Source organism: Gobio gobio, assembly GCF_949357685.1.
Source record: "Gobio gobio genome assembly, chromosome: 6".
NCBI lineage: Eukaryota > Metazoa > Chordata > Actinopteri > Cypriniformes > Gobionidae > Gobio > Gobio gobio.
Window position 1 is genome coordinate 1,740,301 of NC_137102.1, and position 26,528 is coordinate 1,766,828.

The 26,528-nt window shown below is 44.3% G+C and overlaps 1 protein-coding gene across 2 annotated transcripts; it reads right to left on the minus strand.

Moving 5' to 3' along the window:
• Positions 1-20,008: 20,008 nt before the first annotated feature.
• trdc (T-cell receptor delta constant) lies at positions 20,009-24,942 on the minus strand. 2 transcript variants are annotated; one of them, XM_079818422.1, is made up of 4 exons: positions 23,833-24,001; positions 20,678-20,971; positions 20,518-20,601; positions 20,009-20,407 (listed from the first exon to the last, which is right to left on the minus strand). In XM_079818422.1, the coding sequence occupies exons 2-4, from the start codon at positions 20,934-20,936 to the stop codon at positions 20,298-20,300; spliced, it is 453 nt and encodes a 150-aa protein (XP_079674548.1). In that variant the 5' UTR covers positions 20,937-20,971; positions 23,833-24,001; the 3' UTR covers positions 20,009-20,297. The 2 variants fall into 2 exon arrangements, with proteins under 2 accessions (XP_079674548.1, XP_079674547.1); XM_079818421.1 differs by lacking the exon at positions 23,833-24,001 and adding an exon at positions 24,230-24,942 and having other exon boundaries at positions 20,016-20,407.
• Between the last annotated feature and the right edge of the window lie 1,586 nt (positions 24,943-26,528).

Sequence of the window (26,528 nt, forward strand, 5' to 3'; positions counted from 1 at the left end):
GCTATTTTTGTATAATTTGTGTTATACTATAATTTTTCTATATTTATTTATTTATATTTCAGTGATTTCTCTTCCTCCATAGTTGTCGGTGTGCGTCATTCTAACACTCCCTGTAAATATTGTATAAATAATACAACTAAAGAAATACATATCAATCACTTCAGCAGACTCTGATATTGATGAGTTATGCTCCTTTTGTTGTTCACTCGTTTGTTTTTTGATTGGAATTGGCATAATTTATTTTTAAACTAGTAAAGGAGAAATATTGTCTATATTATTGTATACCATGAAAACAATGTTAATAAAGGTCTTGAATACATTATTAATTTACTTATATTGCTGGCTAAATGTTATGTACATAAACAAACATGTTTAAATGCATTCATCTTTAAGGTATTTTAGAGGAATTGATTGTTTTATTGTCTTCTCTGAAATTGATAAAAAGTCATTAACTTGTTTAATATATTGAGATATGATTTTCGTTTCCCGTGTTATTGATTATGTCACAATATGTATTGCACTGAAGCTTTGCGATGTGTGCTATTTGTTCTAAACTCAATAATAATAATAATAATAATAATAATAATAATAATAATAATAATAATAATAATAATAATAAAAAAATAATAAAAAGCCCTGCCTGTGTGTCCTGGACAATCTGCAGCTGAATCCACAACACGCCAGCACTCGAGCAGCTTTAACACTCGTTTACTGTCAGGACTGGCTCACACGATCTTCACGTTTTTCAATATTTTCCAGGCAAATATGTTTTCAGCTTCATATACAATCATTCAAATTTCAGAAATACAATCAAATGATGTGTAAACACAACAGAACTAACATCTGCTCTGAAGAGACACTATCGGGGAGATTTATTGATGTTTTTAACAGAAGTCTCTTCTGCTCTCCAAGGCTGCATTTATTTAATCCAACACAGCAAACACTGTGAAATATTACTGCTATATGAATATATAATAAAGTGTCATTTATTCCTGTGATTTCAGTGATGGACAGTTGTGTGTCGTTCTTGTTCAGGATTTGTTGATGAAGAAGGTTCAATAGAACAGCGTTAACTGTATCTGAAATATAAAGTTTCTGCAATATTATACACTCACCGTTTGGGGTCAGTTCGGTGTGTGTGTGTGTGTGTGTGTAATGAATTATTTTATTCAGCAAGAATGTATTAAATTGATCAAGTGTGACAGGAAAGACATTTATAATGTTACAGAAGCTTTCTAATCCAGATCAGTTCTGTCCTCAATAGATAACACCTTCGGTTACTCTGTATTTTACATGTCATTGCTACAGTGTACACTGTAAAACATCCAACTCACAAACATTTAGGCTAATGATTATGTTTTAGTTAACTGGACAATTAAATGCAAAAAGGTTGGCTTAACCAGTGAAAAGAAGTTGTTGGACCAACCTAGTATTAATTGTGAATTCGATTCATAATTGCAAGTTAACAAGCATACAAGTTGCAACACGTTAACAATGCATTCTGGGTGCATCATGCAAAACTCATCCTTGGCTCCCAGCATGCATTGCGGCATGAAGCATGTCCCCATTGTTGAGATTCATAGGCTGATTCTTGATAACTGTGGGAGTAAATCTCACAGGAGGTCAAAGTGCTTAGTGTACAATCGGTTTTAAATCTTATTCAGCTTTTCTGATTAAACCCGTACTGTATCTTTTATAGAATCACAATAAAACAAAGTTAATAGTATATTGCTCATATTAAACTCAGTCATAAAATCAGTGAATTAAAACACACACAATGATTATATTCTTATTCAGCAGCCAGAGAAACACTAAACATTAAAAAGTAATCAAACTGCCCAATTAAAGAAAACACTGATCACCAACATGGTGACATACAATAATTAACCATTTTCAACACAAAATAAAAAAACGATAAAAAATCAATCAGCTGAACAAAAGACCTTAAATTGGGAGACATGTAACCTTACTCAGTTAATTGAGTTGAGTGAACTACTTTGTGTAAAAGTTGAGTAAACTCAAAAACGCTGTGCATGCTGCCTTACAATTTTACATTTTTTTCTGCCTTACAAAAACTTGCCTTACAATTTTAAGTTATGTCAACTTTTCTTTTTTTACAGTGTAATTATATATTTAAGTGCTGAGTAATATTAACATGTACTTACTATAGGGTAAGTGCATGTAATTATGCATTATTAACTGTTATTACTATGATATCATGTATACTTAATTTAGCTAAGGTTGCAAAGCCGCCCCCTCGCTTCAAAAATGGCAGGAGTATCACTGCCTGCTTTTTAAATAATCTTCCTCATCAGTATCATCTGCTCAGCATCCCAGATAGCTTAGAAGAACTCGATGTTGCAACAGAAACTATTTACTCTCTCTTTTCCAGTACTTTAGACACAGTTGCTCCCTGGTGCTTAAAGATTAAAGAAAATAGTCCAACGCAGTGGTACAACGCGCACACTTACACGCACACACTCACACACACACACACACACACACACACACACACACACACACACACACACACACACACACACACACACACACACACACACACACACACACACACACACACACACACACACACACACACACACACACACACACACACACACACACAGAAACTCGGGCCCTTAAAACAGCAGCCAGAAAAATGGAGCGCAGCTGGAAGAAAACAAAACTAGAGGTCTTTCGTAATTCGTGGAAAGAGCGCATGATCGCATACAGAAAGGCCGTAAAAACTGCTAGATCTGCTTATTTCTCGACTCTCTTGGAAGAAAACAAACACAATCCTAGGTATTAATTCGATACAGTCGCTAAATTAACCAAAAATAAAGCTTCAACTGCTGATGTTTGTAAACAGCACAGCAGTAATGACTTTATGAACTTATTTACATGTAAGATTGATAATATTAGGAAGAAAATTTTAACCATGCAGCGTCGACTACAGTATCACATCAGACATTATACTCATTGAACACACACACACACACACACACACACTGCTATAGGAGAAAAAGAATTAGCCAAACTCATTAAATCATCAAAATCAACAACATATGCTCGACCCTGTACTGACTAGGCTATTAAAAGAGATGCTACCAGAGGTCATAGATCCTCTTCTTAATATCATTAATTCATCTTTGTCATTAGGATATGTACCGAAAACTTTTAAGTTGGCTATTATTAAAACACTTATTAAAAAAAACACAACTTGATCCTACAGAATTAGTCAATTATAGGCCAATCTCAAAACTACCCTTTCTGTCAAAAATACTTGAAAAGGCAGTGTCTTCACAATTATGTTCCTTTTTAGAAAGAAATGGTATCTCTGAGGATTTCCAGTCAGGATTTAGACCGTATCATAGCACTGAGACTGCTCTCATCAGAGTTACAAATGATTTACTCTTATCATCCAATCGTGGCTGTATCTCTCTATTAGTGTTACTCGATCTTAGCGCTGCATTTGATACTATTGTCCACATAATTCTTTTGAATAGATTCGAAAATTATGTAGGTATTAGTGGAATTGCTTTGTCATGGTTTAAATCATACCTATGTGACCGTTATCAGTTTGTAGCAGTAAATGAAGAGATATCACACCGATAACAAGTTCAGTATGGAGTACCACAAGGCTCAGTGCTAGGACTGCTACTCTTCACCCTGTACATGCTACCACTGGGAGATATCATTAGGAAGCATGGCGTTAGTTTTCATTGTTATGCTGACGATACTCAGCTCTATATTTCTTCACGCCCTGAAGAAACTTACCAATTCACAAGATTAACAGAATGCAGAGCTGATATAAAACATTGGATGACCAGTAATTTCCTGCAACTCAATTCAGAAAAAAATGAATTTTTAATTATTGGACAAAAAAGCTCCACAAGTAGTGACCTAGAATACTATCAAACACTTGATGGCTGCTCTGTCAAGTCCTCGTCGTCAGTGAGGAACCTGGGTGTGCTCTTTGATACCAATCTTTCGTTTGAAAGCCACGTTTCTAGCATCTGTAAAATTGCATTCTACCATCTTAAAAATATACCTAAATTACGGCGCATGCTCTCAATGCAAAATGCTGAACTGTGAGTTGATGCGTTCATGAATAGATTCGTGAATCCTGTAGATTATTGTAATGCTCTACTGGGTGGTTGCCCTGCTCGCTTAATAAATAAACTCCAGCTGGTCCAAAACGCAGCAGCTCGAGTTCTTACTAGAACCAGGAAGTGTGACCATATTAGCCGGTTCTGTCAACACTGCACTGGCTGCCTATTAAACATCGCATACATTTTAAAATCTTGCTTATTACTTACAAAGCACTAAATTGTTTATCTCCAGTAGGCCTATTTGAGCGAGCTCTTAACATATTATACTCCATCACGTCTACTGCGGTCTCAAAATTCTGGCCAGTTGATCATCAGTGATGCCAGTAACGCGTTACTCTAATTTGACCACTTTTTCCAGTAACGAGTAATCTAACGCGTTACTATTTCCAAACCAGTAATGAGATTAAAGTAACTTATCCAAGTCACTGTGAGTTACTTTTTTTTGTCATTTTCCTTAGTAAAAATATATATTTTTGCTTTCTTGTTTAGTCTCAGCAGGGGTTTTCCTGCATAGAGAATTACGAGGCGGCCGCTCCGTCTGTCGACAAAACTCAAGACAGGCAGTCACTTGTTCAGATTAGGCATGTCGTGATAATTAAATAATCATCAGAAATATATATTGTCACATTATCCTTCAGCAATCATTATTAGTATATTATTATTTGCTAGTAGCCTACAAAGTCATCTAAAGCCATAGCTGAATGTCTTTCCTCCGCTGCTCTGTCATTCTCCGTTCAGCATTCAAACTGCGCGTCGTTCGGTTCCAGTCAGCAGCAGCACGGTAAAGCTCACTCCATATGATATATTCCCGTTATAATACTTGATATGTTGATAAAATAATTTATCTTCCTGGAGTTTATCTTGCGGTTTCTGAAAGATGTTGTGCTCGCTACTCAGGTGACAACACAAGGACTATTAATTAGCATCACACGCACAATAACCAGAATTAAAAACTGTGAAGAAACAAATAATCAGTGAATGTTTGGACCGATAGGCTACATAAGTAGACTAGGATTTGTGGGCTCGACGCTCATCTTCTCTTTATGCCGTGAACTCTTCAATGTGCACTCGCGCTGCACTGCACACTCTGATTCCATGTTGCTTTAAGCGCATCATTCTGCACCCGGGATGCGCATAAGCGCTTTGTTGCCGCTCTGTTCTCTTACGAGAGGTTCTCTCGTATTGCGTAAGTTCCTTACGCTACGGGAAAGTATTCTTTCTTCGAGATTTCTGAAAAACCCAAAATTATCCTTAATTTTGTAACATTGTCAACGCAGTGCGGCAGCCTGGCAGACCATAGCAGGCTATTCCAGCGTGCTATTGGCTGCTCTGCTGGCAACTGCAGCAGCCTATCGGTGAGCCCGCGTGACGTGGCGACCAATGAGGGCGCTTCGCGCCCACCTGGCTTCATTTGCCTACAGGTGGGGCGTGGCCACGTGTATATAAGCAGGGCTCACGGGCTGCATATTCGATTTTCTTTTCTTCAGCGAAGCCCTTCGCATCGCTGGATCTGGAACCCGCCGCCGTGACCGCGCAGACAAGCAAGCAGAGGACAGCGCCTGAGGAAGCCGGCAGCATCGCGCCACCTTCAGCCATCCGTGCCTGCTCTGCTATCCGGCAGCCCATATCCTTTACGCTCAAAAGTGTTGTCGCCGCTGCGTCACACTTTTTCACAAAAAGAGCCGAGCGTTGATACAAATGTCTCGTTCCACCTGCGGCTCGTGTCACGCGCAGCTCAGCTCCGGGGACCGCCACGTGATCTGCGCTCTCTGCCTGGGCCGTGATCACGCCGCCGCCGCACTCCTCGCCGGCGGATGCCAAGAGTGCGAAGAACTGACGATGTCGACCCTGCGGGCTCGACTCGTCCTGTTCGATGATGATATCCCTCCAGTCCCTGCCACGCCGCGCAGAAAGAAGCGCCGCTCGCAGCGGATTCCGGAGTTCGCCGAGAGAAGCTTGCCGGAACCTTTCCCGCCCGCTTCACTCTCGCCTTCCCCGCCCCCACCCCAGGCCGCCATTTCTGTTGCCGCCTCCGGGGATGAGGCGGATGCGGCCGCGGAACGCGCCGACAGCTGCTCCATCATGGCTTCCGACAGCGAGGACTGGTCTTCCGCGTCCTCTTCAGTCTGGGGCTCCGGACGCTCTCGAGCGGGTGAGGACGCCGAACTTTTGCGCCTTCTCACCCGGGCTGTCGAGCAGCTAGGCCTCGAATGGGCCCCGCCCAAGGTGGCTGCGCCGAACCGACTTGACGGATGCTTCCTAAACAGTCGCCGCCGTGCGCCCACCTCCAGGACTGCACCCTTTCTGCCGGAGCTTCACGAGGAGCTCGCAAAGTCCTGGAACGCGCCATTCTCCGCGAGGGTCTCGTCTCAGGCTTCTTCGACGCTCTCACAAGTTGACGGCGCGGCCGAGAAAGGCTACAACGCTATCCCTCCGGTGGAAGAGGCGGTCGCAGCGCACCTTTGCCCGCCTTCTGGTTGGCGCTCAAAGGCTGCCCTCCCGTCTAAGGCCTGCAGAGTGACGTCATCGCTGATCGGCCGCGCTTTCGCTGCCTCCGGTCAAGCTGCGTCCGCTCTGCACTCTATGGCCGTGCTGCAAATCCTCCAAGCTAATCTCCTCCGCGACCTGGACGAGAAAAGCTGTGACGCTGAGTTAATCACGGATTTGCGAAGCGCGAAGGATCTCTCCCTTCGCGCCACCAAGACCGCAGCACAGGCCCTCGGACGCTCTATGGCCTCCCTCACGGTAGCTGAGCGCCACCTCTGGCTCACGCTCGCGGACATGCGAGAAACAGAGCGCGCGGCCTTCCTAAATGCCCCGCTCTCCCCGTCTGGGCTCTTTGGACCAGCGGTCAAGGGGATCGTCGACCGTTTCTCCGAAGTGCAGAAAACGACGCAGGCCATGAACCTCTTCCTGCCTCGACGCCCCGGCGCTAGCAATAGCTCCGCTGCTCGCCGTCCTCGTGACCAGCCAGCAACGAGCTCCACGCAGCGCCCAGCGCGGCCCCCTTCGTCTCAGCGAAGACCGAGCGGCCGCCCCAGATCGCGCTCTTCCAGCCGTGGTAAGCCGCCTCCACCTCGGGGCCCCCGGCCTAGGATCGCGCTGAAGCCCGAGCCTCCAAAGTCCTCCTTGCCAGAGGCAAGAAACGACGGTTAAGTCCCGCCGCGGCCGGACCACCGTCAAAACTCTCTTTCCTGTCAGCCCCCACCACTGTGGCTGCTGCAGATGGATTTCACGCAGCCAACGAGCCGGCAAAAATGCCTTCTCACCTGTCAATAACCGCCGTTTTTACGGCGAACCAGAGAAATCACAAAAGTTGCATTATTTCTGGTTGGACGGCTCACGCCGTATGTGTTTCAAATGCAGTAAATGTGCCCACTTTTCTGTGTTCACCCCTGCACACAAGCACTATAAACCCCGTGTCCCCCACTCACATAAAGCGGCCACCGACCGCTCGAGTGCTAGAGTTAGGTCACGTGTCCGCTTGTTTGCGTCCACGACTAACCACCACACGCGCTGTCACACAGCCACTCTTAACCGGTCATGTTCCACGCGTAAGAGTTGTGCCCGCTCAAACGCGCTCACACATTTTCGCGAACATTATGCCTCAGGCACCACGCGCCGCGCCACACACCATTTGTTTTCCGCCCAGGGTGGCCGGAGCACTGCGCCCGCCCCTCCTATACAGGCCGTCAAACCCGCGAAGCGCGGCGTTTCGAGCCCGGAGGCCGTTCTATTCCGTGTGGCGCACGCGAGAGCGTGGGAAGCCATTCCAGGTGTATCAGAATGGGTGCTGAAAACAGTGAAGCACGGCTACACTCTGCAGTTCGCTCGCCGCCCTCCGCGCTTCTGTGCGCGTACAGAGACGAGAGTGAGCGAGGAAGTAGCACATCTACTTCGAGCAGAAATAGCCACGCTGCTGTGCAAAGGGGCTATAGAACCGGTTCCCCATTCTATGAGCAAGTCAGGCTTTTACAGCCGGTATTTTCTCGTGCCAAAAAGGGATGGGTCGCTCAGACCGATTCTGGATCTGAGGCGTCTGAACAAAGCTCTTATGAAAAGATCGTTCAAGATGCTCACGACCAAGCAGATCCTCGCGCATATTCGCCCGAGAGACTGGCTAATCTCCCTAGATTTGAAAGATGCATATTTTCAAATTAAGATAACGCCGCGTCACAGGCCATTCTTACGATTCGCCTTCGACGGCCAGGCTTATCAATACACCGTCCTTCCGTTCGGCCTGTCACTAGCACCCCGTACATTTACGAAGTGCATGGACGCGGCCCTCGCTCCTCTGAGAAATCGAGGGATGCGAGTATTGAACTATCTGGACGATTGGCTCATCCTGGCGCAGTCGGAGGCCGAGCTCCTCGCCCACAGGGCAATGCTGCTCAGCCATCTGGACAGCCTAGGGCTCACGGTCAATTGGACCAAGAGCTCATTAGTGCCCACGCAATCAACCTCATTCCTGGGTTTGAATCTGGACACTGTGGCAATGTCAGCCCGCCTGTCACCCCATCGCGCGTGCCAAGTTCGGCGCATGGCTGCGTACTTCCGGCCGGGCAAAATCGCACCTCTCAAGCTTTTTCAGAGGATGCTGGGACGTATGGCCTCAGCTGCGGCTGTGCTCCAGCTGGGCTTAATGCGCATGCGCCCGCTGCAATGCTGGTTAAACGCCCGAGTGCCTCACAGAGCCTGGGCGTCCGGTGGCTTCAGGATCAGAGTGACTCAGGGCTGCGTGTCAGCCCTAGAGCCCTGGTTAGTAGCCGACTGGTACCAGAGGGGAGTGACGATGGGAGCCATCTCACACCGCAAGGTCATCTCGACGGACGCCTCCACCACGGGTTGGGGCGCCGTTTTCGAGGGCAGATCAGCCTCGGGCCTTTGGTCGAGCGAGGAAAAACTCCTACACATAAACTGTTTGGAGATGATAGCGGTAGAGAACGCGCTCAGGCAGTTTCTCCCGCTTATACGAGGACACCATGTGTTAGTCCGGTCGGACAACACCACAGTGGTGTCCTACGTGAACCGGCAGGGCGGTGTCAGGTCCAGAGGTCTGGGCAATCTGACAGAACGCCTGCTCGTGTGGGCACACAGCTCGCTGCGCTCGCTGAGAGCTGCGCACGTGCCGGGCCACCTCAATGTGGGCCCGGACAAGCTGTCCAGGGGCCTCATTCTCCCAGGAGAATGGTCCCTGCACCCCCAGACAGTCCAGCTGGTATGGCGCCTGTTCGGCAGAGCGGAGCTCGACCTCTTTGCAACAAAAGAGAACGCCCGCTGCCCGACGTTTCTGTCCAAAAGCGAGGATGCGCTGTCCCAAACTTGGCCCAGCCTCCCGCTGTATGCTTTCCCGCCGATCTCCCTATTGCCCCAGGTCATAGCGAAAATCAGGGAAACGCGCCGTCCGGTGCTCCTTATAGCACCGCGCTGGGAGAACCAGATTTGGTACCCAGAGCTGGTGAAGCTGTCGCACTCACCCCCCTGGCCAGTTCCGCTGAGAGCAGACCTTCTCTCTAGCAGGAGGGTCAGTTTGGCATCCCCATCCAGAGCGATGGTCTCTGCATGTATGGGTGACCAACGGATACCCGTTGACCTGCCCGAAGGGGTTATGAACACGATTTCACACTCTAGAGCCCCCTCGACGAGGCGGTTATATAGTTCTAAGTGGTCGGTGTTCACTGAGTGGTGTGTTTCCAAGGGATTGGACCCACAGCAATGTGGGGTCCAGCGGGTGCTCTCCTTCCTCCAAGAGCTTTTGGAACGGGGCAGGTCCCCTTCCACGCTCAAAGTGTATGTGGCGGCTATAGCAGCGTTCGCTCAGACGACGCTAGGTAGCACGCTAGGAAGGAACGAGCTCATCATCCGTTTCCTCAGAGGAGCCAGACGGATGAATCCCCCGCGGCCCCCTTTGGTTCCTATATGGGATCTGGCCTTGGTCCTAGAGGCCCTGAAGGCTCATCCCTTTGAACCGCTCGAGACTGTGGAACCAAGGTTCCTTTCACTAAAAACCGCGTTTCTGATAGCTCTGGCTTCAGTGAAACGCGTGGGGGATCTACACGCGCTCTCAGTGAGCCCGACGTGTATGGAGTTCGGTCCTAATGACTCTAAGGTCATTCTCAGACCGAGGCATGGTTATGTCCCCAAAGCGATCGGCACTCCCTTCAGGGCGCAGATTATCTCCCTCTCGGCTCTGCCAGCGTCCGATGAGGGGGACGGTGGCAATTTCCTCTGCCCTGTCAGGGCATTGAGGGTTTATGTCACACGCTCCGCCGCCTTCAGGCGTTCTGAGCAGCTATTTGTTTCGTTTGGTGGGCGCACTAGAGGTCTTGCCTCCTCGAAACAGACCCTGTCCAGGTGGATAGTGGACGCGATTGCAGCTGCATACGCTTCCAAACACCTGCAGTGCCCGCTAGGTGTCAGAGCACACTCCACCAGAGGCATGGCCTCTTCGTGGGCTTGGGCCAGAGGGATTTCCATCCACGATATCTGTATGGCGGCAGGCTGGGCCTCCCCGTCTACGTTCGTGAGATTTTACAATCTGGAAGTTCCTGCCTTACAGGCAAAAGTGTTATCAGTTCAATAGGGCTGTTGGTTCTGCCCAGTGGTTCTGCGCAGACATAGCTCACATACTGGTAGTAAGTTCGGTACTAGGCTCATTGTGAATTTGAAGGAGACCGGCGGTGCCGTTCCCTCATTTACGAGACGAGCTGTTGTGAGTTTGAAGGTGACCGGCGGTGCCGTTACCTCACTCATATAACAAGATATTGTGAACTTGAAGGCGACCGGCGTTGCCGCTCCCTCATTCATGAGACAAGGTGTGGTGAATTTGAAGGAGACCGGCAGGTGCCGTTCCCTCATTCATAAGGCAGGGTGTTGTAACCACCCGTCGTAACCACCCGTCAGTTCGAATGAAGTGTCTGTATATGTGGTGGCCCGTTTTCCTTACCGGCCACCCTGCCCGAGCAGTGTTATGGTCCCCGGTTCCCTGGGATACATATGCTGTATGCGAGGCGCGCACGGCGTTGACAATATGTTCCCGTAGCGTAAGGAACTTACGCAATACGAGAGAACCTCTCGTAAGAGAACGATACTCGGTTACTTAACGTAACCTCGGTTCTCTCTAGAAGAGGGAACGAGTATTGCGTTCCTTGCCGTGCGCCCCGCGGGCTTTTATGCTTCAGAACTACGAAAACCGAATATGCAGCCCGTGAGCCCTGCTTATATACACGTGGCCACGCCCCACCTGTAGGCAAATGAAGCCAGGTGGGCGCGAAGCGCCCTCATTGGTCGCCACGTCACGCGGGCTCACCGATAGGCTGCTGCAGTTGCCAGCAGAGCAGCCAATAGCACGCTGGAATAGCCTGCTATGGTCTGCCAGGCTGCCGCAATGCGTTGACAATGTTACAAAATTAAGGATAATTTTGGGTTTTTCAGAAATCTCGAAGAAAGAATACTTTCCCGTAGCGTAAGGAACTTACGCAATACTCGTTCCCTCTTCTAGAGAGAACCGAGGTTACGTTAAGTAACCGAGTATCGTTTTGAAGCGTTTCATATATTTTCATAGTTTTGTGCACTTAAAGATTATTAAAAAATATATTGTTCCCTTTCGAAAGGGAACTCTCGCTGCGTCTAGCTGACGCTATGGGGAACGCCCTCGGCGTGACTGGTGTCTGAAGCTACTATCGAATCACGGCAAAGTCTTTGACCGACGTCAGCCCATGACGTCATCAACGTGCGACCCGGAAGTATAAAAGGGCGCCGTGCCAACACATACACATCTTTCTCGTCTTCAGGGACTGTCTGTTTGAACTGCTATACGAGTTAAGGTAAAACAAATTCAATTATTAATACACACGAGTGTGTATTTACTGCCTGGGATCAAGAGCATGCACAGTCAAGTTCATTTGAAGTTGTTTGTGTGTGAGTGTGAGCGGTTTTCAATCTGAGATCGTTCCACTCTAGTCTGTTTTTTTTCCTGAGGGAAGAAAGTTTGGCATCTGGGACTGGATGATGCTGTCCCGCTCAAGCTGAGGCTGAGCGTTGGCATACATCATGGGTTCTCAGATGCAGTTCGCCGATCGTCGCGACGATCTGGCGGCTAACGAGACTAAACAGCAAGTGCTCTTAGGGATGGCTGGTGAGAGTGGTATGAATCCTCTCAGCCACCTTGACCGTGTATGCTGAGCTGATGAATGTTATGGAACGTGCTGCGGGCAGGCTGCTGCTGCCATGTTGGCGCGTTAGAGGAGAGATCGCTCGTGATAAATTGCATGATCGATTTCTCCTTGGCCATAAACCATCAGCTCAGATGAGCCTTCCATTCCTTCTTGATCTTCTTACAGAGATCGAGAGGGCATGGAAGAATCCATATTCTACCCAATGTTCATCAACATCAGCGTTTTAACTTCGCTGATGTCGAGGGGATAGGGGAATATGGATATGTGTTGAGGCTACCGACTGGCGAGGAAAGTTTGCGAACTTTTCTCGCATTTCGTGGGCATCAACACTGAAGAGCTCAAACTCTGCCTTTCTAAATCACGTTGTGCTTTAATGGCAGGGGCATACACGGCAGCGTGTCAGGCTGGTGCTGCTTTTCACACCATGGCGTGTTTCAGGCGTACCAGGCGGACCTACTGGAGGATCTCGACCAGGGGGCCGGGCTGTCCCCTGAGGCGGTTGCTGAGCTGCGCCGCACCACAGATCTGTCTCTCCGGGCCACCAAGCAGACTGCTGCTGCTATCGGCCGCTCTATGGCGGCTATGGTGGTTACGGAGAGGCATCTGTGGTTGGGCCTGGCTGATATCGGGGAGAGAGAAAAGGGTTTTCTCTTCGATTCGCCGGTTTCGCCTACTGAACTTTTCGGCACCTCCGTGGAGGCGGTGGTTGGAAAGTTCAGGGAGGCGAAGGCGCGCTCAGCGGCATTTAAGAATAAAACATGCATACCGCTGAGATCCGCGCCCCCACCCAGGCAGGCGGGACCTGGTCCTTCACGGTCTGAGGACCGTAGGCAGGACCAGAGTGCTAGCGTCTCCTCTCGTGCACCCCCCCCCCTCCTTGGAGGAGCAGGGTACAGAGGAGATGGGATTCCCGCGGGAAAAAGGATCTAAGGGAGGTGATCCAGGACAAACGTTCTCAACGAAGGCGTTGGTGATGGATCACTTCCCTTGAGGGCGATTACATCATAGCCCTCTCCTTTTTCCTTTTTAATGTCTTTTTATGACTTTTACCCAGGCGCTTCTTACATCAGGCCTGAGGCGGGCCTATGGTGAGTAGAACTATGTTCTGATGGCCCGCCCGGACTTGCTCAGTGAGAACGCCCCTTTCAGGCATTCAAGGGCGGTAGAACATGGTGGTGAGAACCGCACAATGAGTCTTCGCTCAGCATGCCGCAGGTGAGAGTGGTCATTTTTGTGTGTTATACTAAAAATATGTATTTCTTACAGACCCCAGGTTCCTGTATAGAGTTGGGTATTCATCAGAGAGAACTGTCTATTCCCCTGCTTAGTTAGGCTTTAACACAGCACCATTATCTGGGCTATGTTTGTGAGCGTGTGTTGGCTTTCCCTGGTTGGTCAAGATGGCGCCAGATAGGCCACCGCTTATGGTTATCAGAAGATGGGCCTCCTCTCATTTTGAGAGTAGTGTTTAGGCCGCCGCTCTTTTCTTTGAAATGTTTGCGGATTACTAGGCGGTAGCACACTTTTCTGATAGAATGTAGTGTTTGTCTACCGCCTAGGGTTACTATGTGTCTTCGGTTCCCTAAGCCACTGCAGGTTGGATTAGTTTGTCTCTGTTACGACTGAGCGCTGCGGCGTCAGTTGGTATGTGGATGAAGGAGGCGCGTTGCTGAGGCACCGTCACCTTTTTGTTGTACTTAGATCGGAGGCCTCCTCTCATTGAGAGTCGTTGGTTTTAATAGCAGTCAGTTTGTTTGTCTGGCAGTTATTTCTCGTTTTTTGCGAAACTCGTACAGCTTGTAGGCTTCTACAAGCCTCCCTGGAACGGGTCCCCATAGTAATGGGTAGCTATCATGTGTTAGGCCTCAGCAGGCCTCCATGAAAACGAGCCGTAAGGTCTAATATTACTACAACCCACATTTTTCAAATATGGCTGTCCCAGTTAGCAGGAAGGATTGCACCGTTCTCAAGATTAAACGGTGACAGTGGTAGGCCTTATCAGGCCTCTAGTAAGGCAGGTGACAATGCTTAAGCATCAAGGTACTACTAGCCTAGCTGGCTATCAGGTTAAATAGGGGTAAATACGCTCTCCTGAAGGTCGGCTGTCAATTGTAGGCCTCAGTAGGCCTCTTGAACAAGGCGCATTATCAGTTGGAAGGCCTCAAACAGGCCTCACTGGAGGTATGTACCGATGTGCGCATCAGGTCAGCTAGCCTGGAGGCTATCAGGTTGTAGGCCTCATCAGGCCTCCCCGAAGGCCCGCTGGTAGGTGTAAGGCCTTACTAGGCCTCCTTGAGGGTGAGCTCTCAGGTTGTGATCACTACCAGAAGCAGGTTGTAGGCCTCATCAGGCCTCCCTGAAAGGCCTGCTGTTAACTCTAAGACCTTACTAGGCTTTCCTGAGGGTGAGTTCCCAGATTGTGGTCGCTCTCAGAGGCAGGTTGTAGGCCTCATCAGGCCTCCCTGAAAGCCTGCTGTTAATTCTAGGCCTTAATAGGCCTCCCTGACTCGAACAAGGTAGTAGGCCTCATCAGGCCTCCCTGAGGTGTTCCTGGGGTCCAGTCATCTGAAACAGTTAGCACGCATTGCAAACAGGTAGCAGGCCTCTCAAGGCCTCCCTAAAGGCTGGTTATCAGGTAGTAGGCCTTAATAGGCCTCCCTTGAGGACGGGTTCCTTAAACAGGATGCCCGACTAGCCTGCGTAGCTTGACTGTCAAGTAGTAGGCCTCCATTAGGCCTCCTTGAGAAAACAAGGGTAACCTCAGCAGGCGGTATTGCTGTCAGGTAGTAGGCCTCATTAAGGCCTCCCTGAGGACGGAGTCCCGAGCCTGGATGCTTGGGTTTCCAGCATGGCTTGCGGTTAGGTAGTAGGCCTCTATAGGCCTCCCTGGAATACCCGCTATCAAGTAGTAGGCCCACAGGGCCTCCTTGAAGTTGAAGTTCCTGAGCTAGGCACTTTGATTACCAGTTCTCTGTGAGAACTTGTGGTAGTTGGGCCTATAGCTGGAGGTTACTCGCCAGGCAGGCTCAGCTGCTCCCCTCAATGAGGGTCGTCTATGAGTGCTCAGCCGCCTGAGCCTGGTCAGACGGTCGTAGGCCTCTCATGAGGCCTCCCTGTTAGATCAGTCCTTAGGCCCTTTCGGCCTCCCTACTGCTTTGAAACACAAGCACCTGGTAGATCCTTGATTTGAGCAGGCAGACTCCCCTCGATAGCAAGGGTTGAAAAGCACTACGCTGAGTGTTGCTCTCTTGGATAACCCGTCTCTGAGTTCCGGGCTAAGTAAGACTGCCTGTGTTTCAGTCCCTTAGCTTGGACGCCCTTTGGGCACCATCCAGAGGCTCTGTTTTGAACAGACAGGGTTGGCTAAACCGAAGTGTCCATAACACTTAGGGCACCAGGTCAGGCCTCCCTGGTGGCACTCGGGAGAACTTTTTCCCGAGTAGTGACTGGCTGGGGTTCCTTCGGGTCCCCTAGCCACATTCCCTTGAAGGGACCCCTTCATTGGAAGTAGTGGTCCCGGGCCTTCGAGCGGTCTAGATGGAACTCCACGCAGTGCGTTAGGGTTCCGTTTAGTTGTATAGCTTGGGCTATGACCGTAGGGAGTGCTGTCACTGTCAGCCCAGGACCTGAGGGGGAATCGCTCAGGTTTTTCTATGAATTACTTGAGTTGACAGTTGTCACTGCCAATGGGCAGACACTCCCCTCAGCATGGCGGCGTTGGTATATCGTTCCCCATAGCGTCAGCTAGACGCAGCGAGAGTTCCCTTTCGAAAGGGAACGTCTAAGGTTACGTATGTAACCTCTGTTCCCTGAGAACAGGGAACGAGCGCTGCGTCGCGTTGCCATGCTTCAGGGCCTATCTGCCATACAGTCCCTTCAGACGAGAAGATGTGTATGTGTTGGCACGGCGCCCTTTTATACTTCCGGGTCGCACGTTGATGACGTCATGGGCTGACGTCGGTCAAAGACTTTGCCGTGATTCGATAGTAGCTTCAGACACCAGTCACGCCGAGGGCGTTCCCCATAGCGTCAGCTAGACGCAGCGCTCGTTCCCTGTTCTCAGGGAACAGAGGTTACATACGTAACCTTAGACGTTCTCACGGATCGATCATATATTTGTTGTCCCTTTACAGAGCTGCACATCACGTTTACAATAAAATATAAATCTTGTAATTTTATATTATTTGTGTAGGCCCATATAATTATTTACATTCATATATAAATATAAATTAAAAATTAAATATAAATTGTTTTTCATAAATGTATTTAATAAAAACAAAGTAATTTGTACCTTTTCATTAACGTTTCGGGTTTTATGTTTAGTGTTTTATGTTTAGTATAGTGTAACATGTTTTATGTTTAGTGTTGGCAAAAACGGTTGTCATTTTTATGTTGAGGCTGCAGAGGTGTTGTCGGCAACTGATGAATGTAACTAATAAAGTAACTTGTAATCTAACTTAGTTACTTTTAAAATCAAGTAATCTGTAAAGTAACTTAGTTACTTTTAAAATCAAGTAATCTGTAAAGTAACTAAGTTACTTTTTCAAAGTAACTGTGGCAACACTGTTGATCATACAGAGAATATTCAAATCAACTGCAGGCGCTCGATCCTTTTCCTATTTAGCACCTAAACTCTGGAACAGTCTTCCTAACATTGTTCGGGAAGCAGACACACTAGATTTCAGTTTAAATCTAGACTAAAAACACATCTCTTTACTGTGGCATACACATAAAACACTTTTTCAATGAAATGATTGTTAGGCTGCATTAACTAGGTCAGCCGGAACCGGGAACACTTCCCATAACACCTGATGTACTCGTGACATCATCAGAAGAATGGCATCTACGCTAATGATAGTCTCTCTGTTTATCCCGAGGTTTACTGCAGTCAGCCGGATCCGGATCAGATGCTGGACCTGCGCCCAGAGAAGACCAACACATGACCAACACATGACCCTGAAGTGTCTGAGAGACCGTGATTATCCTCCCCCTGAAACTGCCTCATCGACACGGCATCCTCAATAAACCCGTCTCCGGCGTGATGACCAGGGATGTAGTGGAGGCTAAACGCATGTAAACACCGTTTACGCACCTCCCAAAATTCGGAAATAGCGTTTACCCACCTCCAAAGTGCGTTTATCCACATCTAAATTGAGTTTATCCACCTCTAAATAGCCTACAGTTCCTAAGCCATTTTAAATTAAGCTTATGTCGTTTTAGTTTCATATTGTTCATTTTCATTGGTTGTTTGTTGTACAGTTAGACGAAGTCTTTCATATTGCGCTGCAACTGTCAGTGTGAGTAGTGGGAAGTTCGGATCATTTTACTGACTCGGATCTTTGAGTCTCGTTCAGCAAAATGAACTAATCTTTTCTCTTTCCGTCTCTATGGGACTGACAGGAAGAACAAAAGACTCGGATCTCACCTGTCGATTCAGAATCAAGAACCCATATGTTGCGTAATGCGCATGCGCGGTCAACACAAAATGAACGAATCACTCTCTGAGACAACTCGGTAGTCCCGAGTCATATTAAAGATTTGTTCAAAATGAACAAATCATTCATGAACGACGCGCAACCAAGATTCAAAAATGGATATCCGGCAATTGTTTAAGCGCCGTCAAGACAGCAGCCCTCCTCCTAATGCCAGCAAACGGGCTCGGCTACAAGCCCAAAGTGAGTGAGCTCGGAAAACAGTACTAAACTTTATGTTTTTGGGGTTAATTTGGTTCACGGTTAGATTCATGCCACTGAACAAGTCACCTTTTCCTTTTCCCATTAGCCAATGTAGGCCTACAAGTAAAATTCAGGATACATTATTATCAGATAAATAACTGGATGTAATTATATGCATTCTCTGGTATTTAAATCACTGAAAGTTTGTGACAACAAGCTCCCTTTGCTAGTCAGCTACAGCCGTTCGCGGGTACGGTAAACGTTTCTATGGTAACAGCGAGTTGGACCAATCAGAGGCGTCGCTGTTAAGCTTAGGACTGTGGGTAGTGTAGTTTTTCTTACAGACCTCTAGCTACAGAAGCAGAAACTTTCGTTTCACAACTCGTGGTCAGTCTACCTCAGATGTTTTAGACATTATAGCTGATAATCTAAATCCTTATGGAGAAAAATCAATGGGAGTTTTACTTCCTGTTTGCGTCTGTAGATTTCTCATAAATTCATCAAAAGTTTACATTCTAAATGCAATCGCAAGCGATCGCTGTCTGCACCCTGTCATCATCAACACAAAGCTCTCGCTCTTCTGTACAATGCTGTCGGATCCAAATATGGTCATCTCCTTTTTATCAGCAACCAACCGTGAAAGTAAAAGGGGTGATTTAACTCTAAATGGGCAATCTCATTGGCTGATGCAAATTTCTGTGACCCGTTTTCTCAAAATGACTTTTCTCTCCAAGTCCGAAATCTCCACTTCAGAAGCAACTACATTAGACTATATACACCAAAATTTCCAGTCTTGTACCTAGTTATATTATAAAAACATTTACAGAGGGATTTGTAAATATATAATTCCTAACCTGATTTATATAACATTTTATAAAAAAAATGTAAGGCTATTGACACTATATTCTGATTAACAGGATAACAAAAGTAGACATAAATCCCTCAGTAAGTTTTTCCCCATCTAATATGTGAATATATTATTGAACCTGGCTTTATCCAATAGCATACTCAGATTTCGTTTTTTCAAATATGTGCAAATTAGCGCATATATAATTAGATAATGCCTAATTTGCATATTTAAACTTTTTTTTTTCTTTTCTCATCTTTAATCAACTGGGAAAGTTGGGAAAGTTTCATAGTGATATCTGCTTGTTAAAAACTGGTAACCAACCCAACTGGTTGTTTGGTAACTTGTAAAATATGTATGAATTAGCAAAAATCGTATGAATTCGTACGAGTGAGGTCGTATCAATTCGTACGAATTAGCCACCTCGTAAAATGAGTACGAATTGCCGTGAGATTGGGCTGCATACACCGGTAGGCAGTGGCCCACCTTACCTTAAGTTGACTTGAGTTGACTTGATAAATACATGTAACACACGTACCAATGACACTGAAAATAATGTTACCAAAGTTTCTCTTAATCAAAGAATCCCGAAACACTGATAATAATAATAATAACATTGATAATAATAGGCTAATAAATGTGTGTTGATCATCAGATCCTCATATGAGAATAATCAGTGAAGGGTCATGTGACTGAAGACTGCAGTAATGGTTTGAGTATGATTTGATCACAGGAATAAATGACACTTTACTGTATAATTCACACAGAGAACAGCTTTACTGTATTAATGCAGCCTTGTTGAGCAGAAGAGACTTCTTTTGAAAACATGAATACATCTTCCCGATCTATAACTTTTGATAGTGTGTGTCCCACAAATGTCCTCATTAAAACTGATCACTTGTGGAATATTGATTTTTAAATGAAGTAATAAAGTTCAGTAATGAATTAAAACTGCCTCAGGAACTGTAGATGAGAGAGTGTGCTACAGGTGTGTGTGTGTGTGTGTCTGAGGCGCGTAGAGGAAACACTGAGCAACAACACACACTCGTTCCTGGAACCCAAGCGAGCAGATCTTTATCAGACGTGCGGTTCGAGAGCTGTTGAAACTGTGGTTTACACACACACACACACACACACACACACACACACACACACACACACACACACACACACACACACACACACACAGAGAGTTTTCTGTTTTCTGTAATTTTATTATTTAATTGAACAAAAATCATATTACAAGATCGAAGCCTCAATAGTTAAGAGTAATCAATAGCACAGTTTGACAATGTAAGGCTTTTAAATGGGAATAAAAAAATATTGTTGATTAAAAAAAACATAAAAATGATAACTTGCAGTGTCTGCAACAAAAACACACAACATAGCAAAGCAATGCACAACACACCACTGAGAGCATACTGTATATCTGAACACATTAATAACAATAACTCATGCCATTCCACATGGACAGATCTGGACACAGCTAAAACAGAAACGCCTTGACCGTCATCAGCACATTGACCGCAACACATTTCGCCAGAAGAATCCTCAAACCGGTCACCAGAAGGGTCATGGAATTCATTTTTGGATCATCTGGAAAAATAATAATCATATTTGATGTTTAATGAACTTAAATCTCATAAATAATGGCATAATAACTGCCCAAATGTGAGCTGTGCATGTATCAGATGATGATGACTGACCGCTGGTTATGCGGGCAGAAGTGATAGAGGAGGTTGTGTTTGTGTCACATGGGTCTACAGGCTGATCTAGGTTTCCTTTAGGATCTGAATGAAGTAGAAAACAAATCAGTACAAATGCAGAAACAGAAATGAAACAGTAATGATCAATATGAGCATAAACCTGGGTTCGGAGCTTCTGAAGCGCCAGGAGCGTCATTGTCCACTTTGACGGCTTCCACTTCATCCACTTTGCACTTCTGGATGGGATCTCCAGAGAATCCGGCGTAATAGTATTTTTTGTTGGATTTGTGCAGAACTGCAGTGCTGGTGCTCAGACTCTCAGGCTTTTCCCCTTCCAGAGTCAAAGTCATGGTCTTCTCCTGAGGATAGAAGCCGGCGGACAAACAGATGTCCTGTCCTCCGGCCTTCAGAGGGGACATGACGGACAGCTGCGGGGCAGAGGCTTCCACATCTTCTACAAGCAGACAAACACAAGACATAAACTCTCTTCACATGATCCACTCTTCCCCAGGATCATTCTCCAGGACATTTACAGCTTTACTCCAGCGAGAAGACAAGACAACGATCCCGCCATATATCGCTCTCGGAGTCCGCAAACGCCGCACGGTTTATTGCCATCAACTATAACATCAGTTATTAACATGAGCTCTTGATCACACATCAGGACTCTGGAAGCTTGATTACGCCACACAATAGCATAAAGCATTCTCACAAAAAGTCAGTCTTTTCCCTCAGAATTGGACTTTATAACTCGCAATGCTGGCTTTAGAAAAAATTTCAAAAAAAGACTGAGTTTACAGCATGAAATACTGACTTTATATCTTACAATTCTGGCTTTATATCTCACAATTCTGACTTTAAGATATGAAATTGTGACTTTATGACATGAAATTGTGACTATAACAAAATCGGACTTTATGACATGAAATACGGACTTTAAGACATGAAATTGTTACTTTATAACAAATTGTGACTTTATGACATGAAATACGGACTTTATAACATAGATTCTGATTATGACATGAAATACGGACTTTAAGACATGAAATTGTGACTTTATAACATAAATTCGGACTTTATGACATGAAATTCGGACTTTATGACATGAAATACGGACTTTATATCTCACAATTCTGACTTTAAGACATGAAATTGTGACTTTATAACATAAATTGTGACTATAAAATGAAATTGTGACTTTATAACATAAATTGTGACTTTATGACATGAAATTGTGACTTTATAACATAAATTCGGACTTTATGACATGAAATTGTGACTTTATAACATAAATTGTGACTATAAAATGAAATATCTCTTTATATCTCACAATTCTGACTTTAAGACATGAAATTCGGACTTTATAACAAATTCTGACTTTATGACATGAAATACGGACTTTAAGACATGAAATTGTGACTTTATAACAAATTCGGACTTTATGACATGAAATACGGACTTCAAGACATGAAATTCTGACTTTATGACATGAAATTCTGACTTTATGACATGAAATACAGACTTTATATCTCACAATTCTGACTTTAAGACATGAGATTCTGACTTTATAACAAATTCTGACTTTATAAAATGAAATTGTGACTAAAACATAAATTCGGACTTTATGACATGAAATACGGACTTTATATCTCACAATTCTGAATTTAAGACATGAAATTGTGACTTTATAAAATGAAATTGTGACTTTATAACATACATTCGGACTTTATGACATGAAATTGTGACTTTATAACATAAATTGTGACTATAAAATGAAATATCTCTTTATATCTCACAATTCTGACTTTAAGACATGAAATTCTGACTTTAAGACATGAAATTCGGACTTTATGACATGAAATACAGACTTTATATCTCACAATTCTGACTTTATAACATAAATTGTGAATATAAAATGAAATATCTCTTTATATCTCACAATTCTGACTTTAAGACATGAAATTCTGACTTTAAGACATGAAATTCGGACTTTATGACATGAAATACAGACTTTATATCTCACAATTCTGACTTTATAACATGAAATTGTGACTATAACAAATTAATAATAATATGTTTATTTTTTATAGCGCCTTTCAAGAACCCATTGTTATTTAAGAAACTGTGACTTTATAAAATGAAAATTATTTTATAACATAAATTCTGACTTTATATCATGAAATTCTGATTATTTAACATAAATATTAACTTTATAGCATGAAATTCTGATTTTTTTTTACATAAATACTGACTTTATAACATGAATTCGGACTTTATGACATGAAATAAGGACTTTATATCTCACAATTGTGACTTTAAGACATGAAATTCTGACCTTATAACATAAACTGTGACTATACAATGAAATTGTGACTTTATAACATAAATTGTGACTTTAAGACATGAAATTCTGACTTTACAACATAAATTCTGACTTTATAGTATGAGATTTGATTTTTTTTAACATGAATTCTGACTTTATAGCATGAAATTCTGATTTTTTTAACATAAATACTGACTTTATAACATGAAATTCAGATTTTTTTACATAAATTCTGACTATAGCATGCAATTCTGATTTTTTAACATAAATTCTGACTTTATAACATGAATTCGGACTTTATATCTAACAATTCTGACTTTATAACATAAATTCTGACTTTATAACATGAATTCAGACTTTATATCTAACAATTCTGACTTTATAACATAAATTCTGACTTTAAGACATGAAATTCTGATTTTTTTTAAAATAAATACTGACTTTATAAAATGAAATTCTGACTTTATGACATGAAAGTGTGACTTTATAACTCACAATTCTGAGAAAAGTATTAAGAATTGCAAGATATAAACTCATGCGAGAAAATTTTTCAGAGTGAGATAAGGAGTTTCTGCAACCAACGGTAACTGTTTTGGGCCAGTGATAAACTCTGTTTTTAACTTTTTTTTAAATAATTTTCCAGGACAAGTTTTTTCATTTTCTAAAATGTTCCATGTTAAATTTATCATCAATTTTCCAGTTTTTCCAGCACAAGTGGGAACCCTGCACGTGGCATCTGCACAACTGTGCTCATGATGTCCGAGTAAAGCATGCATAAAACACCAGTAGATTTATGAACAGATATTATTACTCTACTGTAAATGAGTTCTTCAGAGCAAAAGTCACGTTAACACGCTGTGATCAAGCTGAACGCAACAGAACACAACCAACAGAAACACACACCATTTCAACACAATCTGTGGAGTTTTACACTGTTTTCTACAGCACAAGTGTTGGTGTAAAGCGTGTAATAGCTGAGAAGATGCACTTACTTGGTAAGACGGTGAGGGTTATGGGCTTTCCAAATGTTAAAGTGTCAGTAGCTGAAAATCCACTGCTCCCGCAAGCCTTACAAAAACACTCCTGACCCTACATCTGCACTGAGCCCAATTTTCTACAGCACAAGTGTTGGTGTAAAGCATGTAATAGTTAAACAGATGTACTTACTTGGTAAGACGGTGAGGGTTATGGGCTTTCCAAATGTTAAAGTGTCAGAATACGAAAAAGCACGGCTACCATAAGCCTAACAAAAACACTCCTGACCCTACATCTGCACGAACTGAGCCCTGTTTACTACAAATAACTACACAAACTTCATGCTCTCACAAAACCACGTGCAGGGGTTGGAAAGTTGCATTATATTAATAATACTGAAGTGAATTTACTTACTTGGATTGACCGTGAGACGGATGGGAGCTCCAAACATTAGAGGATCCGCACTTCGTTCAGCCCTTTGACAATATCCTTCAGTAATGGAGAGTCTCCTCTGATCCTCAGGGATATACTAGAGACTCCTCTGGACTCTGATGGGAAAGAGCCAGGGGGAAAGATCCAGCTTGATGTTCTTTCAATCCCTTCCATCCGCTGTGTGTCCTGGTGATACACACTCGTCTGCTCCCTTCAGAAACACACATGAGCCTGGGACAAACTCCTTCAAAACAGAAACAACAAGACTGTGAGAATCCCACATGTGACCGCTCCGTCTTCCAGTCAGATACTGGTTTTAATCCAGTCTATCCGCAGATGCTCCTTCTAAAGCGTGCGTAGAGATATTGTACAGCCGCTGATGAAGAATGAACCACTGTGGTAGTCCCGACACAGTGAAAAACACCAATACAAAAACCTGTCCTGAGCTGGGGTCGCCTCATACAGGAGAAAGACTGGAATCTGAATCTGAATCCCACAGATTTGAGTGAAGCGATGTTGAGAATCCCCAGCGTGAGAGGACACACAGAGCTGGGGTGGGAATCTTCCCGTGGGAGATGGCAGAACGTCCTCAGGAGAATCGCTCAGCACTGTAAACTGGGAGAGGTTTGTGTGCGAGGCGGAGTGAGAGATGAATCACAGTGGTACCCCAGTCCACACTGACACACATCGAAACTAAAACCTGTGTGAGAGAGCAAACCACACATGACACACAACCTCACACAATACATGCCTTAGACACTCAAAAACTCTTAAATAATTAGTATTACATTCGGGATCAATGTAACAGATACTGTACTACGTTTGTGGAGCTGTGTGTATTCACATATACATTAACATTGGCAACACAGGCACTGTAAAGTGTTATTAGATACTGATATATTAAATCCACACATTTCAAGAATAATGAAAGAATGATGATTACTAAATGGTTTACAAAACAATAAAACAATCATAAAGTTGTTGGCCTGGAGTCATACAAAATACACTTAATCCTTTCATCATTATATACAGATTAAAAACGGATGGATTTATTTACCTCAGAATAAAGTTGGTGCCCCAAAATCTTTGAGAACAATTTAATAAATGCATTATCATATAATGTTTATAACTCAATGTAAATAAACTGATCTTTACATATTTTGAAAAAAGCACTTCTATGCAAAAGAAACATCTGGGACGCATCCTCAGTGATGTATCCTGGGATCATTGGGGGTCTCGCAACATCTTCGTATGGCCGCCGCAAACTGTTCTTTTTCTGAATGCTGTATGACATAGCCTAGTGTTATGTAATAAAGGCTTGATTTATTCATTTGGTTTCATTTTCTTAACAATTAAGATGCTGCATGTGTTTATCCAGTCTAATCGAAGTGTGCGTCTCTCCCTGGACTTTACCAACAAAAATCACGCCCCTCTCAGAAAATACATAAAACTGACATTACTGAGCTATATGCGTTAGTAGCCTATTAAAATGGTACAATGGCATTGCTCACTTCAACGTGTTGGGAAATCGCGCATTTTGTCCCGCGTCAGCATTTATTCAAAAATGTATAACGCTCAATATTCAAAAGGTAAAAGGATTTCCCACTTGTATTAGTAGGCTTAGGCTATTTCGCCACGTGGATGCCCAATTGAAGCTCTCACAAGCACAAAATGCAGGCATTGAATATGTTAATAAAGTCTTTATTAACACATTTTAGACTAACAAAAACAGCTAGGCTAAGCCAAAGACTGAGGCTACAATATCCATAAATAAATGTTCACAAATTGTCACAGGGTGTTTTGGTGTTGGTTCATGTTCATTGTTCCTTGTTCATGTTTTTAGTTGATTATGTTCATGTTATGTTTGAGTGTCATGTTCACTGTCTTGCTTCCTGGTTTTGTCACGTGATTCCCATGCCCTCATGTGATCTTGTTGTGTTCTGTCAGTGGTTCATTGTCTCATCATTGTTCACAGGTGCCCCTTGTCTTGTCATTAGTCTGTGTGTATTTTAGCCCTCATGTTTGCCATGTGTCTTTGTCGAGTATTACTATGTGTAACCGCTGTTGGTGAGTGTCTGTCATGTTTTTTAGTCAAGTCTGTTTCAGTTCAAGTCATGTCACATCAAGTCAAAGTCACCATTGGATTCTGTGTATCACCTTGTAAATAAACTGCACTTGGGTTCTCAACTTGCCTCCAGTGGATTCGTTACACAAATACCCATGAAGGTAAAACTGAAAACTGAAACACACAGTAAACTTAACCTGGGCTTAAAAAGAAGGC

Excerpts from the sequence above, each read along its gene's own strand:
- trdc (XM_079818421.1), bottom strand. The coding sequence starts at position 24,266 with ATGTTTGGAGCTCCCATCCGTCTCACGGTCAATCCAA. Across the intron at positions 20,972-24,229 it reads CCGTCTCACGGTCAATCCAA|AAGATGTGGAAGCCTCTGCC; the intron begins GTAAGTAAATTC and ends GTCTGCTTGTAG. Across the intron at positions 20,408-20,517 it reads TTCTGCCCGCATAACCAGCG|ATGATCCAAAAATGAATTCC; the intron begins GTCAGTCATCAT and ends TTATTTTTCCAG.